The 15633-nt window shown below is 43.9% G+C and overlaps 1 protein-coding gene across 1 annotated transcript in view; it reads left to right on the top strand.

Annotated features, from left to right (window-relative positions):
* PLCE1 (phospholipase C epsilon 1) overlaps nucleotides 1-15633 on the top strand; it is a 233062-nt gene that overhangs the window by 181355 nt on the left and 36074 nt on the right. The window contains exons 15-21 of the mRNA XM_025181886.2: nucleotides 1050-1111; nucleotides 1206-1371; nucleotides 3697-3804; nucleotides 4509-4625; nucleotides 4714-4872; nucleotides 5677-5806; nucleotides 14558-14682. Of these exons, the coding sequence (XP_025037671.1) occupies nucleotides 1050-1111; nucleotides 1206-1371; nucleotides 3697-3804; nucleotides 4509-4625; nucleotides 4714-4872; nucleotides 5677-5806; nucleotides 14558-14682 (867 nt within the window). The remainder of the gene's footprint in view (nucleotides 1-1049; nucleotides 1112-1205; nucleotides 1372-3696; nucleotides 3805-4508; nucleotides 4626-4713; nucleotides 4873-5676; nucleotides 5807-14557; nucleotides 14683-15633) is intronic.

Raw genomic sequence — 15633 nt, 5'->3', positions numbered from 1 at the left:
TACAGCTGTCTTGCATAATGTGCCTGTCTTTGATATTTGTAGGGCTGTGACATGGGCCTCTATACATACATTTACAAAACACTATGCGATAGATAGCTATGCCACACAATGCACTAAGTTTGGAACGGCGATCCTGTCCGCCACATGCAAGTCAGATCCAAAGCCCCTCCTTCCAAATTCTCAGGGCACTGCCCCATAGTCACTGATAGTGAAGTGCCCATAGGGAAACTCCTCAAAGAAGAAAAAAGAGGTTACTCACTCACTTCTTTGAGATTGGTGTTCCTGTGGGTGCTCCACTACCCTCCCTCCTCTCCACTGCTTTGGAGTTGTAACATCTCTTCTCAGTAGAAAAGGAACTGAGGGACAGTTGACGATATGCGTGTGTTGGCACACCCGCTATAGTGCGAGCAGCAGCATGTGCCAACACCCAGGGGTACTGCTGCTAAAAAGTTCCGATTATAAGCCCCTGGGGGCCAGTGGAGCATCCATAGGGACACCCGTCTCAAAGAACACCAGTTACTGCACAAGGTAAGTAACTTCTTTTTTATTTACTTTTAGACTATGGCACTATTATGTATAAGAATAAGAACATGCATGATTTTAAACAATACTCTAGATCAGTGTTTCTCAAACTGTGGTCCCTCCGCAAGACATCTCCAGGGGCTCCGCAAGGTTGACAAACTGGAAACATTGATAGGTACAACATATACAATCAGTGGACCACTGGGGCTCCGCATACATTTTTACACGTGTAAAGGGCTCCGGAGCCCAAAAAGTTTGAGAATCGCTGCTCTAGATCAACATTCTACATATTTAGCTCTACTGTATTATTCATTTTACATATTTCATTGTGTTTGCCAACTCCCATAACTACTATCAATACAGCAAAGACACTTCTGAATGATATTCAGGCTGTATAAATACATTTTTCAGATGCCAGCTCATGAGTTATATGTACAAACTACATTGTAAAAACTGGATTAAAGCCGTTTACCTAAAGAATGCTTCTTCTGATCAATATAATGTCATTCTTTTACTGTTTCTTACAGAAATTTGAACCCAGTGTCACTATGTGCCAGCAGGGGCTACTATCATTTGAAGGATTTGCAAGGTAATTAACGATGTATGAAGTTAACATACATGTGATGTTATTTGTGTGCATTTTGCTAAATATTCATCTCCAACTATTATTTCTGCGCTTTTAGGTTTTTGATGGACAAAGACAATTTTGCTTCAAAAAATGATGAGTCACAAGAGAATGCTGAAGAGTTGCAACTACCACTATCATATTATTACATTGAGTCTTCACACAATACTTACCTCACAGGCCATCAGCTTAAAGGAGAATCCTCAGTAGAGCTTTACAGCCAGGTACAGAGAGTTAGACCATTGCATTGTTTTCAGAATGAATTTGTTTGTTTAATTAAGAAGTCACAAAAACATGGCCTTTTTGTTTGAAAACCCAAATGTTCTGAGCCCCTGCTTATAAAACATAGGAAAACATGATGTGTGGGAAAGCTGCCTGTGTGCACAGTTGTGCTCAAATGCTTTTACTAAGGCAAAAAAAATGGCTTAGCTTGAGATTCACAGCAGTTAGACACTAGTCATTCTGACCTAACTTACTAAAATTAGACTTTCCCACAGGAAAGACTGATCTATTATGTTAGTTCGTTTAAATGTCAAAACACCATTCAGATATTATACATTGTACTGTACTGAAAAGACAAATTTCTAATGAAAACATCACTCCTGACAATATACTTCTAGGAATATTAAACTATTTATCAAACATTTTGTCTGATTGGTAATGAACCTGGAAAGACTGATTTCTTTTTATGGGTTTTGAGTGTATATTTTTATATGTATATTCAACAAATGTTGCAGAAAACATGAAACTTCCTGTTATTGGGATTTTTAATATTAACATGTTAAAGAGAAATTTCATTCAAGTGTGACAGGCAACCACAAGGCCCTCTGTACAAGTTCAGCTCTTTGCCCATGTTTTTAGGGGTGGGCATGTGGACTGCATGTGAGAAGGGCATGAGTAAAGTGGCTGCATGGTGGTACTATGGAGCAAATTTCTATGACAGCCTGACATATGAGGACAGTGTAGGGGGAGATGGGATAGACATTCATTGTCCATAACACCCGAAGTGATGTGAAAGAGCTGCAGGCACTCTTCCAGCAGCCCATTGGTTAAAATAATAGTTTATGAGGTGAGATAGGAATACTTTTGAACCCTTGTTTCGCTGGCTCCTGTGTGGGTGAGGGTGCTCCCTCCACTGACATAATGTACTTCCACTGTTTAAGGCTTTGAGCAGGATAAGTGAATTTCATCCCGATCGTATATGTGTTTTATCTGAAGTTATACTGATTCCAGAAACCTGTAGCCCAGAAGGTTCTCTTGCAGTGGCCCACCTCCGTGCTGGATAAAGTATCTGTGTAGATTATCTACTTGTTTCTGCAGGCAGAAGATGTAATTATTTCTCTCCCTTCAGAAGCCCTTTCAGAGCCACTTTTTGCAAACATGACAGGCTTCTTACCCTTATGAGCTTGGAGAGCCTGGGGCTATCCAATCCCGACTAGAAGCAGGTTGGGTTGAATCAGGTGATTCCGTGTAACAGATGGCTGTATTGAAGGGGGAGCTCAGGGAACTGCAGGAAGAAGTAAAGGGAGGCAGGTTTCTGCAGTGACGACCTTGATACCAAGTGATTTGGAAGCCAGAAACATAAGTTCCAGCTACGTAAGACTTGGGGGTGGCTTGCTAAACCAGGTAAAGTTCTAGAGAGCAGTGCCTTTTAATAGGGTGAATTGAAGACTGCTGTGATGATCAGGATTCAGCAGAAAGACCTAGATCCTAGGACATGGAGTTTCCCTGCTGAGGGTATGTCATCTCAACAGAAAAAGACCCACAGCAGCAAGTCTTGAAGCCCAGGTCAACTCAGTATGGGAGGAAGGGTCTTTGATCCTAGGCACCAACCTGAGCCCAAACATCTACACTGCTGTTTTTAGCCCCATAACACAAGACCAAGACAATTAACGTGGGCTCCTAGACTTGCTGCTGGGGGAGGGAGGCGGAGATTGTTTATTTTTGTTTCTTTTCTGTGTAGTTTTCTTTCCTGATTCCCCCCATAGTTGTAGTCTAAGGCTACAGGCAGGAAAAGCCTTGGAGTGATCTGAGGCGGGTAAAACAGGTGCACTGTGTTTTGAGACTTTGAGTTTTATATTGGAGATTTATTTATGTGAACAAAATCAATCCCCTTTAAAAGGATGATGAATGGACAAGAAAGTCCTTTGCAGAGTTTGTTTTTAGAAGACTTATGAAGGAGAAATTGTAAGCAGAGTCTCAAAGAAGTACTCTTAGTTGGGCTTGAAGAGCCGCATGGAAGAAAGCCGACCCCACTCAGCAACCAGATTCCCATTTTTTCTGCTTCCGGAACAGTGCTGGTAACTTCTGGAATTTCTGTTTCTAATGGTAATCTTTCTGTTTAATTCTTGCTTTCTAATAGTGTTTTTCTTGCTCTTTGTGTGTGTATGTGTGTGGGATCCAACCATAAGGAAGAGTAGCTTCAATAGTTTCCTTTCACACCACACTAGAGCTTATCCAAGCTGCCATTTAGCACTGCTACCCTCTTTTTCATCTTTGTTTTTGTACAATTGCTGTTCCCATAAATCTATTATTCATTTGTGTTATAGGTTCTCTTACAAGGCTGTAGGAGTGTGGAATTAGACTGCTGGGATGGCGATGATGGGATGCCTATCATTTATCATGGACATACTCTCACTACTAAGATCCCTTTTAAGGTATATTGACAATTTCATGTGGAAAATAGACATTAATCAAGAAAGAATTTTAATCATTTGTTCACTTGTATGAAGATACCAGTTTAATAAGCACCAATTACCCTTCTAGAATAAAGCATGGTACTTAGAGTTTGTGTACTTCGCAGTTAGACACCTATGGCTGGCTCATGCCAGCTGATATGGGGTTGTGGGCTCAGCCTAAAGGGGCTGTTTATTGCAGTGTAGACATTCAGCTTTGGTCTACTGCCTGAGCTCCAGGACCCTCCCATCTAGTAGGATCCTAGGACCGAGAGTCCAGTCCCCAGTCTGTGGATATATCTACACTGCGCGTGGGAGCTTTCTACCCAGCACAGATACAAAGACACATGCTAGCATTGCTCATGGAGTAACCAAGGGTAGCACAGGCAACAGCTTGCACTAGCTGCTTGTGTAGAGCCCCAGGTTTGTACTCAGATGACTAGTCTAAGCCAGCTACACTAATATTTTTACTGTTCTAGCTCAAGCAGAGCTAGAGTGTGTCTGTCTGCCTATGCTAGAGAGCACTAATAGTGCTACCCTAGACCACACTAAACGGATTACCACAGACAATATAAAATCATATTGTATTTTGAATCATGGAATCAATATTCAGAAAAAATCAACTATAAATATTTTGTTTTTCAAATTAGAAACCTCTTATAACATTTACAGTTTGGTTTTTGTAGGATGTAGTTGAAGCTATTGATCGCAGTGCCTTTATCACCTCTGATATGCCAATCATCATATCTATAGAAAATCACTGTTCATTGCCACAGCAACGCAAGATGGCTGAAATTTTTAAGGTTAGTCATAGTGTATTATATTAATCAAAGTGCGTGGCCAGAGATTTTGTTTTTCATGTTATTTCAAATGTTATTCTCGACATTTCAGAATGTATTTGGAGATAAACTGGTAACTAAGTTTTTATTTGAGAGTGACTTCTCTGATGATCCAATGCTCCCTTCACCGGACCAATTGAGGAGAAAAGTGCTTTTGAAAAACAAAAAACTCAAAGCCCATCAAACTCCAGTGGATATTTTAAAACAAAAGGTAAAGTATTTTCCTAACACATATTCAGAGCTTTAAGTTGTGGTTTGGAAAAATCTGTTTTTGAAATTCTAACTTACCTGGAACATATGAGGTGTTCATATCAGCATTACCTGGAGTTTTAGAGATTACTGGAGGAGATTTAAATTCATTCATGGAACCATAGATCATGGTAAATAAACTATTTTGAGAGATGGGAAGAGTTTAGGTCCATCAGAGTTTTGGAGCTTTTGTAAATATAAAAGTTCCCAGTCAAACCATTTATAGTTAAACCACTAACTCCCCATAAGGATATGCTTATCCCAAAATAAGTGTTCTTTAGGGGGGGTAGGTTTGTTTTGTTTAAACTGCTTCCAAAGTGTCATAAAATAAACCAGAAAAAGTACTCTTATATTTGAATAACAGTGGGCACATGGGGATTTACACCTGTGTAACTATAGATATGTAATTCACACTTCATGCCTTTATAATGAGTCCTGCAAAACCGCAGATATACCTTTTATACCTTATTTGTGCAGATATGAATGCAGATGCATATACAAAATTTATATTTGGAACCCTGCAAATTTGTGGATATCCACTTTATATCCACGGGTACCTGCATCCATGGATGTGAATGTATATATCTGTGGTTCATTTTTGCAGATGCAGATGTGGATACAAATTTTGTGTCCGCGCAGGACTCTAGCTACTTTCCTCTTTAAAAACCAGGATTCTGAACAAGCATCATATGAATAAGAATATTATAAAAAGAGCTTTTTTGCTGTTTCAATATTTGAGTGCTTTAAAAATATTTTAATGTTCTAGGCTCACCAGCTGGCATACATGCAAGCCCAGGCCAGTAATGGTGGCAATGCTGGTAACCCTGCCACTAATAATGAAGAGGAGGAGGATGAAGAGGATGAATATGATTATGACTATGAATCTCTTTCTGATGGTAAAGAAATATGCTATTACAAAGCTATTCTTAGGCAATTCTTGGTTTATGAAGTTTTTTCATATTGATGACTGACTTTAATCTGTTTAAATTTGTACCAAATGACTGGAGGATAGCCAATGTGCCACAGATTTTTAAAAGATGATCCTGGCATTACAGGCCGGTAAGTCTAACTTCAGTACTGAACAAATTGGTTGAAACTAGTGTAAAGAACAGAATTGTCAAACACACAGATGAACATAATTTGTTGGGAAAAAGTCAACATAGTTTCTGTAAAAGATCATGTCTCACCAAGCTACTAGAATTATTTGAGGGGGTCAACAAGCATGTGGACAAAAGGGATCCAGTGGATATAGTATACTTAGGTTTCCAGAAAGCTTTTAACAGGATCTCTGTCCAAAGGCTCTTAAGCAAAATAAGCTGTCATGGGATATGAGAGAAGGTCCTCTCATGGAATGATAACTGGTTAAAAGATAGGAAAAAAGAGATAGGAATAAATGGACAGTTTTCAGAATGGAGAGAGGTAACTAGTGGTTTTCCCCAAAGGTCTGTACTGGGACCAATCCTATTCAACATATTCATAAATGATCTGGAAAGAGGATTAAACAGAGATAGTTAAGCCCAAAGCAGACTGTGAAGAGCTTCAAAAGGATCTCAGAAAACTCGGTGACCAAGCAATAGAATGGTACATGGACTTTAAATGAGCAATGCTTGTTAATAGGGTGAACTGGAAACTGCAAAGTAAATGCATATTGGAAAACATAATACCAATATAAAATGATGGGGACTAATTTAGTGTTACCACTCAAAAGAGAGGTGTTGGAGTCATTGTGGATAGTTTTCTGAAAACATACATTCAATGTGCAGCAGTAGTAAACAAATCAAACAGAATGTTAGTAATCATTAAAAAAGGATAGAGAATAAAACAATATCTTATTGCCTTTGTATAAATCCATGGTATGCCCACATTTTGAATACTGTGTGCAAATGTGGTCATCTCATCTCAAAAAGATATCTTGGCATTGGAAAAGGCTCAGAAAAGGGCAACAAAAATTATTAGGGGTATGGAATGGCTGTCATATGAGCAGAAATTAATAAAACTGGGACTTTTCATCTTAGAAAGAGGAAACTAACGAAGGATATGATAGTGGTGGAGAAAGTATATAAGGAAAAGTTATTTACTCTTTTCCCTAACACAAGAACTAGGGGTCACCAAATGAAATTAATAGGTAGCAGGTTTAAAACAAACAAAAGGAAGTATTTCTTCACACAACAAACCGTTAACTTGTGGAACTCCTTATCAGAGGATGTTGTGAAGACCAGGACTTTAACTGGGTTCAAAAAAGTACTAGATAAATTCATGGAGGAAAGGTCCATCAGTGGCTATTAGCCAGGATGAGCAGGAATGGCGTCCCTAGTCTTATGTTTGTCAGAAGCTGGGAATGGCCAATAGTGGATAGATCACTTGATGACTACCTATTCTGTTCATTCCCTCTGGGGCACCAGGCATTGGCCACTGTTAGAAGACAGGATACTGGGCTAGATGGACATTTGGTCTGACCCAGTATGTCCATTCTTATGCTCTCGTGCTTCAGTTAGAATAGATCAAACAAGATGTAGTGAAACATTTGTATGAGAAAATAAGTCTGTTCCACATTTTAAGTATTTGTTACTGTATGATCAAGTATCACTTAAAATGAATAACTTATATAGATTCTAAATTACCTAAAAATAATAGCATAAAATGAATTAAAAAGTAATATATTTTACATGAATGTCTGCTTTCTTTGAGGGTTTTGACACCTGAGCGTGCATACATTCTTCATTTAAATTCCTTTCCCTAAGGGCTGAAGAGTGGCCTGGCTTGTGCATAAGGAGGCAAGGGGGCATAAAGATTTCCTTACTATCTTGCCACAAGCTTCATGGATAGCAGCACAGGAGGGGAAGCAAACTTTGCAGAGCCAAGATATAACTGTGGCATGCTTTACTTCTTTAATATACAAACGGGCAAGGAATGGAAAGACCCTTGGCTCCATCTCTCCAGATCTCCTGATAGCATCGATGTACCTGGGTATTTGATGGCTTATGTTGCATTGGATATAGGCCTGGCACAGTTTGCTCTCTTAGTAGAAGTAGTAGGGAAATTGTGAGGAGATTTTGACTTTTCCTCCTTGACTACTCTAAGGGCAGTGCCACAACACCAAGACCCTTGTTCAGGTCAGATATTACAGTTACAACTTAGTCCTGAGTGTCCATATATGTTTATAAGTACAGGCAGTCCCCGGGTTACGTACAAGATAGGGACTGTAGGTTTGTTCTTAAGTTGAATCTGTATGTAAGTCGGAACTGGCCAGTTCTGACTTACATACAGAATCAACTTAAGAACCCCAGGCGTCCCCAAGTCAGCTGCTGCTGAAACTGATCAGCAGCTGATTCCAGGAAGCCCGGGGCAGAGCAACTCTGCCTGGGGCTTCCTGTAGTCAGCGCTGGTCAGTTTCAGCAGAAGCTGACTTGGGACGCCTGGGGCAGAGCAGCTGGGGTGCTACTGGACCAACCCAGCAGCACCCCATCTGCTCTGCCCCAGACGTCCTGATTCAGCCGCTGCTGAAACTGACCAGCAGCGGCTGAATCAGGACCTGGGGCAGAGCAGCTGGGGTGCTGCCGGGTTGGTCCAGTAGTGCCCACGGGCGCTGCAGGACCAATCGGCAGCGCCCCAGCTGCTCTGCCCCAGAGTCCAAAACAAAAGCCTGGTCTGCTGGGGGGGGGGAGCACACTAGCTGCGCCCCCTCCCCCCAGCAGACCAGGGACACGGGGAGCAGAGCCGCAGCGGCAGCGGGGTGCCGCGCCTCTGAGGCTTTGCTCTGGCAAAGCCTCTGAGGCGCGGGACCCCCCGCGGCTGCGGCTTCAGTCAGGGTGCCTGTGGTCTGCTGGGGACCGTCCCCAGCAGACCACAGGCACCGGGACCCAAGCGGCAGCAGCGGGCGGGTTCCTGCGCTTCTGAGGCTTTGCCAGAGCAAAGCCTCAGAAGCGCGGGAACCCCCGCTGCTGCCGCATGAGACCCGGTGCCTGTGGTCTGCTGGGGACGGTCCCCAGCAGACCACAGGCACCCTGACTGAAGCCGCAGCCGTGGGGGGGTCCCGCGCCTCAGAGGCTTTGCCAGCGCAAAGCCTCAGAGGCGCGGGGAACCGCCGCTGCTGCCGCTCCAGTCTGGATGCCTGTGGTCTGCTGGGGACCGTCCCCAGCAGACCACAGGCACCCGGACTGAAGCCGCAGCCGCGGGGGGGTCCCGCGCCTCTGAGGCTTTGCCAGCGCAAAGCCTCAGAGGCGCGGGGAACCGCCGCTGCTGCCGCTTTGACTGAAGCGGCAGCAGCGGCGGTTCCCCGCGCCTCTGAGGCTTTGCGCTGGCAAAGCCTCCGAGGCGTGGGACCCCCCCGCGGCTGCGGCTTCAGTCCGGGTGCCTGTGGTCTGCTGGGGACCTTCCCCAGCAGACCACAGGCACCGGGTCTCATGCGGCAGCAGCGGGGGTTCCCTCGCTTCTGAGGCTTTGCTCTGGCAAAGCCTCAGAAGCGCAGGAACCCGCCCGCTGCTGCCGCTTGGGTCCCGGTGCCTGTGGTCTGCTGGGGACGGTCCCCAGCAGACCACAGGCACCGGCACCCAAGTGGCAGCAGCAGCGGTTCCCGCGCTTCTGAGGCTTTGCTCTGGCAAAGCCTCAGAAGCGCGGGAACCCGCCCGGTGCCCCTGGTCTGCTGGAGACGGTCTCCAGCAGACCAGGGGCACCGGAGCAGCTTACGAACGGGGCTTTCTCGCCCCGACTTCCGGGGCGAGAAAGCTCCGTTCGTAAGTGCGGATCCGACATAAGTCGGATCCGCGTAAGTCGGGGACTGCCTGTATGCCATTGTTGTCATTAATAAGTACGGTTTGGGCCTCCCTAAAGTGGAAGACTCTGGTGTGGCAACTGGACCATGTATGTCCGTGGACCAGATAGTCCCGGAACCAGGAACCTAGTGGCAGTGAGCAGGTGTCTGGGAGCTCCGGCAGCACCAGGCGGTATCTAGCAGCCCCAGCCAAGACAGTGGCAGTGGACCCACCATCCCACAACAGTCTCGGCTGGGGCTGGCAGTAAGGTTACGTCTAGACTGCAAGCTTCTTTCGAAAGAAGCTTTTTTGAAAGAGATCTTCTGAAAAATCTTCTTTCGAAAGAGAACAGTCCAGACTTAAAAAGAAGATCAAAAAAGCCATCAGCTTTTTCAAAAGAGAGCGTCCACACTCATTGGACACTCTCTCACATAAAAGGCCACCAGGAACCACTTCTGGCAGGGCATTAGGTCAGCAGTTACTTCCGAGAGCTGTTGCCTAAGGCTATGTGAGATGCGTGCTTAAAGGGACTCCCCTGGAAAGCCATTTCTCAGATTCTGCTGCTTGCTTGCCCACCTCTCTGAGGGACAGCAAAGCTTTTGCAGTGCATGCTTTGGTTTCCCAGCTTTGTTGAATGCCATGGCATTTCTTTTCTTATTTTGCCATGGAGCCAGAGCTGCCCCTGGGCAGGCGATGGCCCCACACGGTGATGCTGCAGCTTCTGCAGCAGTTTCAGCAGACCGTAATGACTGTCCTGCCCCAGCTCGAATCTGAGCTCATCATTGAAAACCTCTGCCTGGATGCGGGAGCAATGCCCCTGTACCTCATGGTTGTGAGACGATTTTGGAGTCTGGACACCAGTTCCGACTGGTGGGACCACCTTGTGATGGAGTGGTGGGACAACCAGCAGTGGCTCAGCAACTTCCGCATGCAGAAGACCACCTTCTTGGAGCTGTGTGCCTGGCTCACCCCTGCCCATTGACGACAGCACACGCACCTGCAGCCCGCCATCCCCCTCGAGAAGAAGGTCACAATTGTCGTGTGGAAGTTTGCCACCCCCAACAGCTACTGCTCGGTAGGACACATTTGGCGTAGGGAAGTCCACCGTTGGGGTCCTCTTTATCGAGGTAAGGCACTCTTGGGGTACACTCCCTCTGGGGGGAGGCCTGTAAAAGGGAGACCTTCGGGAAAGGGGAGGGGGAGTGGGAGGTGCAGTAGGGGTGGGGGCAAAGCCCATTCCCCAGGAGTGGTTGTGCCGTCCCGGCCTCACATAGCCCTGCTGCTGGGCAAAAGGCCTCATAGGAGTGTTTGGGGGCAGAGGCGGGGGACGGGCACTGCCCAGGTGCTCAGGCACGCCCTCTCATTCTCTTTTTTGTGTGTTTCTATGTCTCCTTCTTCAGGTGGTGAGGGCCATCAACTCCATCCTGCTGCGCAGGGTCATCCGCTTTGGAGACCTGGACCTCATCGTGGCCAGATTTGCTGCCCTTGGATTCCCAAACTGGGGAGGAGTGATCGATGGGACACATATCACAATCTATGTACCACGCCATCGAGCGGCCCAGTATATTAATAGGAAGGGCTATTTCTCAATGGTGCTGCAGATCCTGGGGACAGTTTTCAGACATTTTTGTAGGGGGTCGGGCCGGGCACACGATGCCTGCATATTTAGGAACTCTAGCCTGTACTGCAAGCTGCAGGCTGGAAGATTCTTCCCCCAGTGGGACTTTGCGGTTGGGGACATGCAGATGCTGATTTGCATTGTGGGGACGCAGCCTTCCCATTGATGCCGTGGCTCATGAAGACCTACACTGGCCACCTGGACCTGAGCAGGGAACAATCTAACATGTATCTGAACCACACTCGTCTGCAGGTGGAATGCGCCTTTGGGTGCCTTCGGGCGCCTCAAGGTTTGGTTCAGATGCTTGCTGCCGCCTCGATGTTGGGGAGTGCAACATCCCTGAGGTGGTCTCTGCCTGTTGTGTGCTTCACAGCTGGGTGGAGAGCAAAGCAGAGGCCTTCCTCCTGGGGTCGGGGACAGAGGTTGGTGGCAAGGGGAAGCTGTTTGAACAGCCCTGGATAGCTGCCATTTGCCAGGTTCATTAGGCCAGGGTGCACATCCAGGAGTCCCTGAGGGAGAGGTTCTCTGAAGGAGCCCAGTAACTCTTCCTAGGGCCGCCTCAATGGGGGCTTGTGCCTTGCCCCCCAAAACCTTGCCCCCCACAATCCTTCCCTGTACAATTAATAAACACACCAGTTTTAAAAAGATGTGTTTTATAATACAAGTAACTGGGACAGAGGGGGGCTGAGAACCTGGAGCGGGGAGGGAGGAAAGGGACTCAGAACCTGGAGGGGGACTGAGAACGAGGAGAAGGGCTTGGGGCTGGGAGTGGCACATTGAGTGGCCTGCAATTGCTGTCTCAGGTCTGGGGACCTTGACGGACTTAGGGTTAGGTGGAGCTTGGGATAACAGGTGGCTGGGCAGGAGGGGGAGCTGCAGTGGGGTCAGGGATGATCCCAAGGGTGCCAGACTAGGGAGGTCCAAACTGTAGTGATTTTTGTGCTGAGTTAAATCATGATGCCAACATTCAAACCATTTTTCAAGGACAGATTTCAGAATACATGCAGAACATTCTTCTACTGAGCGTAGCCATTGGGGGGGCCAGGACATGTTCCTGAAGTCAGTGAAGTTACACTAGAAATGAGTTGTCTCAAGACATTCAAAAGTGATGTTAGTTATCAACTATGAAACTATCTGAAAATGTGGCATGTCAAGATACATCACGACTGGTTGCCAAATTCATATCACCCAGAGAAATGGCAAAGGAATCAAATATTTTGTTTATTAAAACCTAAAAGGCCAGATAGTGCCTGGCCTTTACATAGGAGATTAAGTTAGGAAAGGCACAAAGCTCAGCAGTTCCTCTGTCTAGTACAGTCTTATGTTTAAGTGGCACAGCAAAACCTTTCACAAATGAAATGTATTATTTTTCTGTTGGTGATGATGATAGTCACAAAATAAAATGTATTAAGATAACTTTTAATGACTACTTCTGATTTTCCTAAGATGAATATGAAAATGGGTCAAATTCTGGTGCCTTCTGTAACCACTTTGTGCACAAAAATTAGAAAAATTGCTTAATTTTCTGCTTGAAGATTCTCCCTGTGTAGCAGAATCTCCAGGTAGCATAGATGAAAATATGCTGTTCAAGTGCAGATGTTTCTTACATATTAGCCAGGAACAAATTACAAATTGCCCACTGTAAGTTGTCCTTGAAACACGTTCCAGTAGGAGAAGATTGGAAAAATCAGAAGTCAACAAATTTTGCACAGTGCAGTACAAAATGTTATCTGTGGCATGCTTTACTGCTTTAATATAATGGTTATACTGTTGGTTGGTTTAACTATTGTAATATTTGGTAGAACTAATCTAAATAATCAACTTTAGAAGATTTCACTTTTCATTTTTAGCAATGCTGCAGTTTTGCATAATGCTTGTAGTTTAAAATTGAGTCTTAATTTTCATTTTTTCTGGCTGTATGTCTTAATTTCCTTTACTCTTATCCCTTTTCTGACTCTGTTTTCCTATAGCTGATGTCCTTAATGCTTCTCCTGCTCCTAACAGCCAGGAAGGTAAAAGCCTTAACTGCATGAATTTCAGCACTGTGTCTCCAACTTAAGTGTTGTATGTAAATATATGATACCTCCTTTGTATTAATAGAAAATACATGCAAATTGTGTCATTATACATTAGTTACTAGGTATCATTGTCAAGCTGCATATGAAACCTTGTTTATTCATAAAGAAACTGTCATCAAAATATTTATATTTCATTAGCTACTGACACACTTAGGAGGTTTTATTTATCTACACAAGCACACTCACACTAAACAAAAATGTCTTCCATTGTGACAGTTGTGCCATTTTTCTACATCACTCTATTTTGGGGGACCAATCAGGGTAAATTTCTAGCACGTACATGAGATTCCTTTTCATGGAGAAGAATGCCTCAGGCATCTAGGAAGAGTTTGTATATGGAATGGAGGATAGCATGAGAATTGAAGGACACCAAATGAAATTAATGGGTAGCAGGTTTAAAACTAATAAAAGAAAGTTCTTCTTCACACAGCATGTAGTCAACCTGTGGAACTCCTTGCCAGAGGAGGCTGTGAAGGCTAGGACTATAACAGAGTTTAAAGAGACGCTAGATAATTTCATGGAGGTTAGGGCCATAAAAGGCTATTAGCCCGGGGACAGAAATGGTGTCCCTGGCCTCTGTTTGTCAGAGGCTGGAGAAGGATGGCAGGAGACAAATCACTTGACCATTGTTTTCAGTCCACCCTCTCTGGGGCACCTGGTTCTGGACAGGCTACTGGGCTAGATGGACCTTTGATCTGACCTAGTACGGCTGTTCTTATGTTATATGATGTAAGTCTGAAATGTGAAGATACCTTTTTAAAATTATGATTACTGGCTAACTACTGATTACTGACTAAACAGTATTAAATGATAAATTTCTGCAATTCAAAATGTTCAAAAATATCACCTCTAAAATATGTTTGGTGGCAAGCTAATGCTTCTTTGCTTCTTGATTTCCAAAAGAAAATGTGGAATATTTTAACTCATATTTTAATAAATGATTTTCTGGTTTTAATATCTACTGAACAGAAAAGACAGAGTAGAAGGGTTCATAGAAGAGCCACATGCTAACATGAATCAATTTTTATTCTTTTAAAAAGAAATGAAGGACAAAAACTTTAACTTCTGTAAATACATTATTTTTACCAGCTGGTTGCTTAGACATGAAACTAGGTGCTTTATCCAAAACAACTGGTAGTTGAAATAAAATCTGCAGTTAATTGTTGGCTCACACATTGTTTACCTATAATACATTTCTAGATAACATTCTGGAAGACCGACCTGAGAATAAATCATCCAGTGATAAACTGCAATTTGAATATAATGAAGAAACTGCCAAGAGAATTAAGAAGACTGATTGCATTACTTACAACAATAAAGGAAAGGTTGTACTTTTTCTTTTCTTTTCTCCAAAACATTTTTATTTGGATCTAGCTTCAAAAAGAGTTTGATTTGCTCAGGTGACTGCGCTATCACATGGCAAATGCACTTGAAAGTAGACAAATAACTGGAAGCAGGGGAGGAAAGGTGAATGAAACAAACATCCAGCATCCAGGTCAAGAAAAGGATTCAGAGGTTATTCTGGACACAACATTGAACTCATTAGACCAGTTTGCAACCTCAATAAAAATGAGCAAACAGGTTTGAAGGCTGTGATCTAATGCATATTGGAGTCATTAGAAGTCTTTCCACTGGCTATAATGGGCTTGGGATCAAGTCCCTAACTTTGCTAGTGGAGAAAAATAGTATAAAACTAAATACAGTTATTAGGGTGTTCTGGTTATCTAAAAATTCCAGTTATCTGAGAGTCCCATCAATCTAGGAAAAAACAATGGACAATAATAGTAAAAACTCAAGCCCATCCCTGACCTCTGCAGGAGACAGCTATGCTGCACCACTCTAGAGGAAGTGTGGAGTCAGATGGCATCCTGTGACTTGGTCACAATGGTTCCTCATTTGGCACTTGGCCAATACTGCTACGTGGTGCTCCTTATTATGGATTGAGAGTAAATTTTTAACCTGTCTCATATCTAGTAATGAAGTATTGTGCCCATTCACAATTATAGTAATTCAGTCTTATTTCAAATTCTGTTTAAGCTTCCCTGTCTTTGTTCTTTATAACAGGCTGTCCATCTCACTATCGAAATTATACAAATCTTGGTTTTCTATTATTATGTTCCATATATTTTAGGGATGGTCAGATGCCGTTAATTGGCTAATTGAGTTGTCTATATAATTTTTATCAACTACTCGATTAGTCAATAAGTGAAGGTATTGGGTCCGGGACCTACTCCAGTTGCAGCTCTTGCAGGAGGCATAAGGGATCTGTCGAAAAA

This window comes from Pelodiscus sinensis, chromosome 8, assembly GCF_049634645.1.
Source record: "Pelodiscus sinensis isolate JC-2024 chromosome 8, ASM4963464v1, whole genome shotgun sequence".
Taxonomy (NCBI): domain Eukaryota; kingdom Metazoa; phylum Chordata; order Testudines; family Trionychidae; genus Pelodiscus; species Pelodiscus sinensis.
Note: the sequence above shows the minus strand (reverse complement) of the source record. Positions and strands in the feature narration are given on the sequence as shown.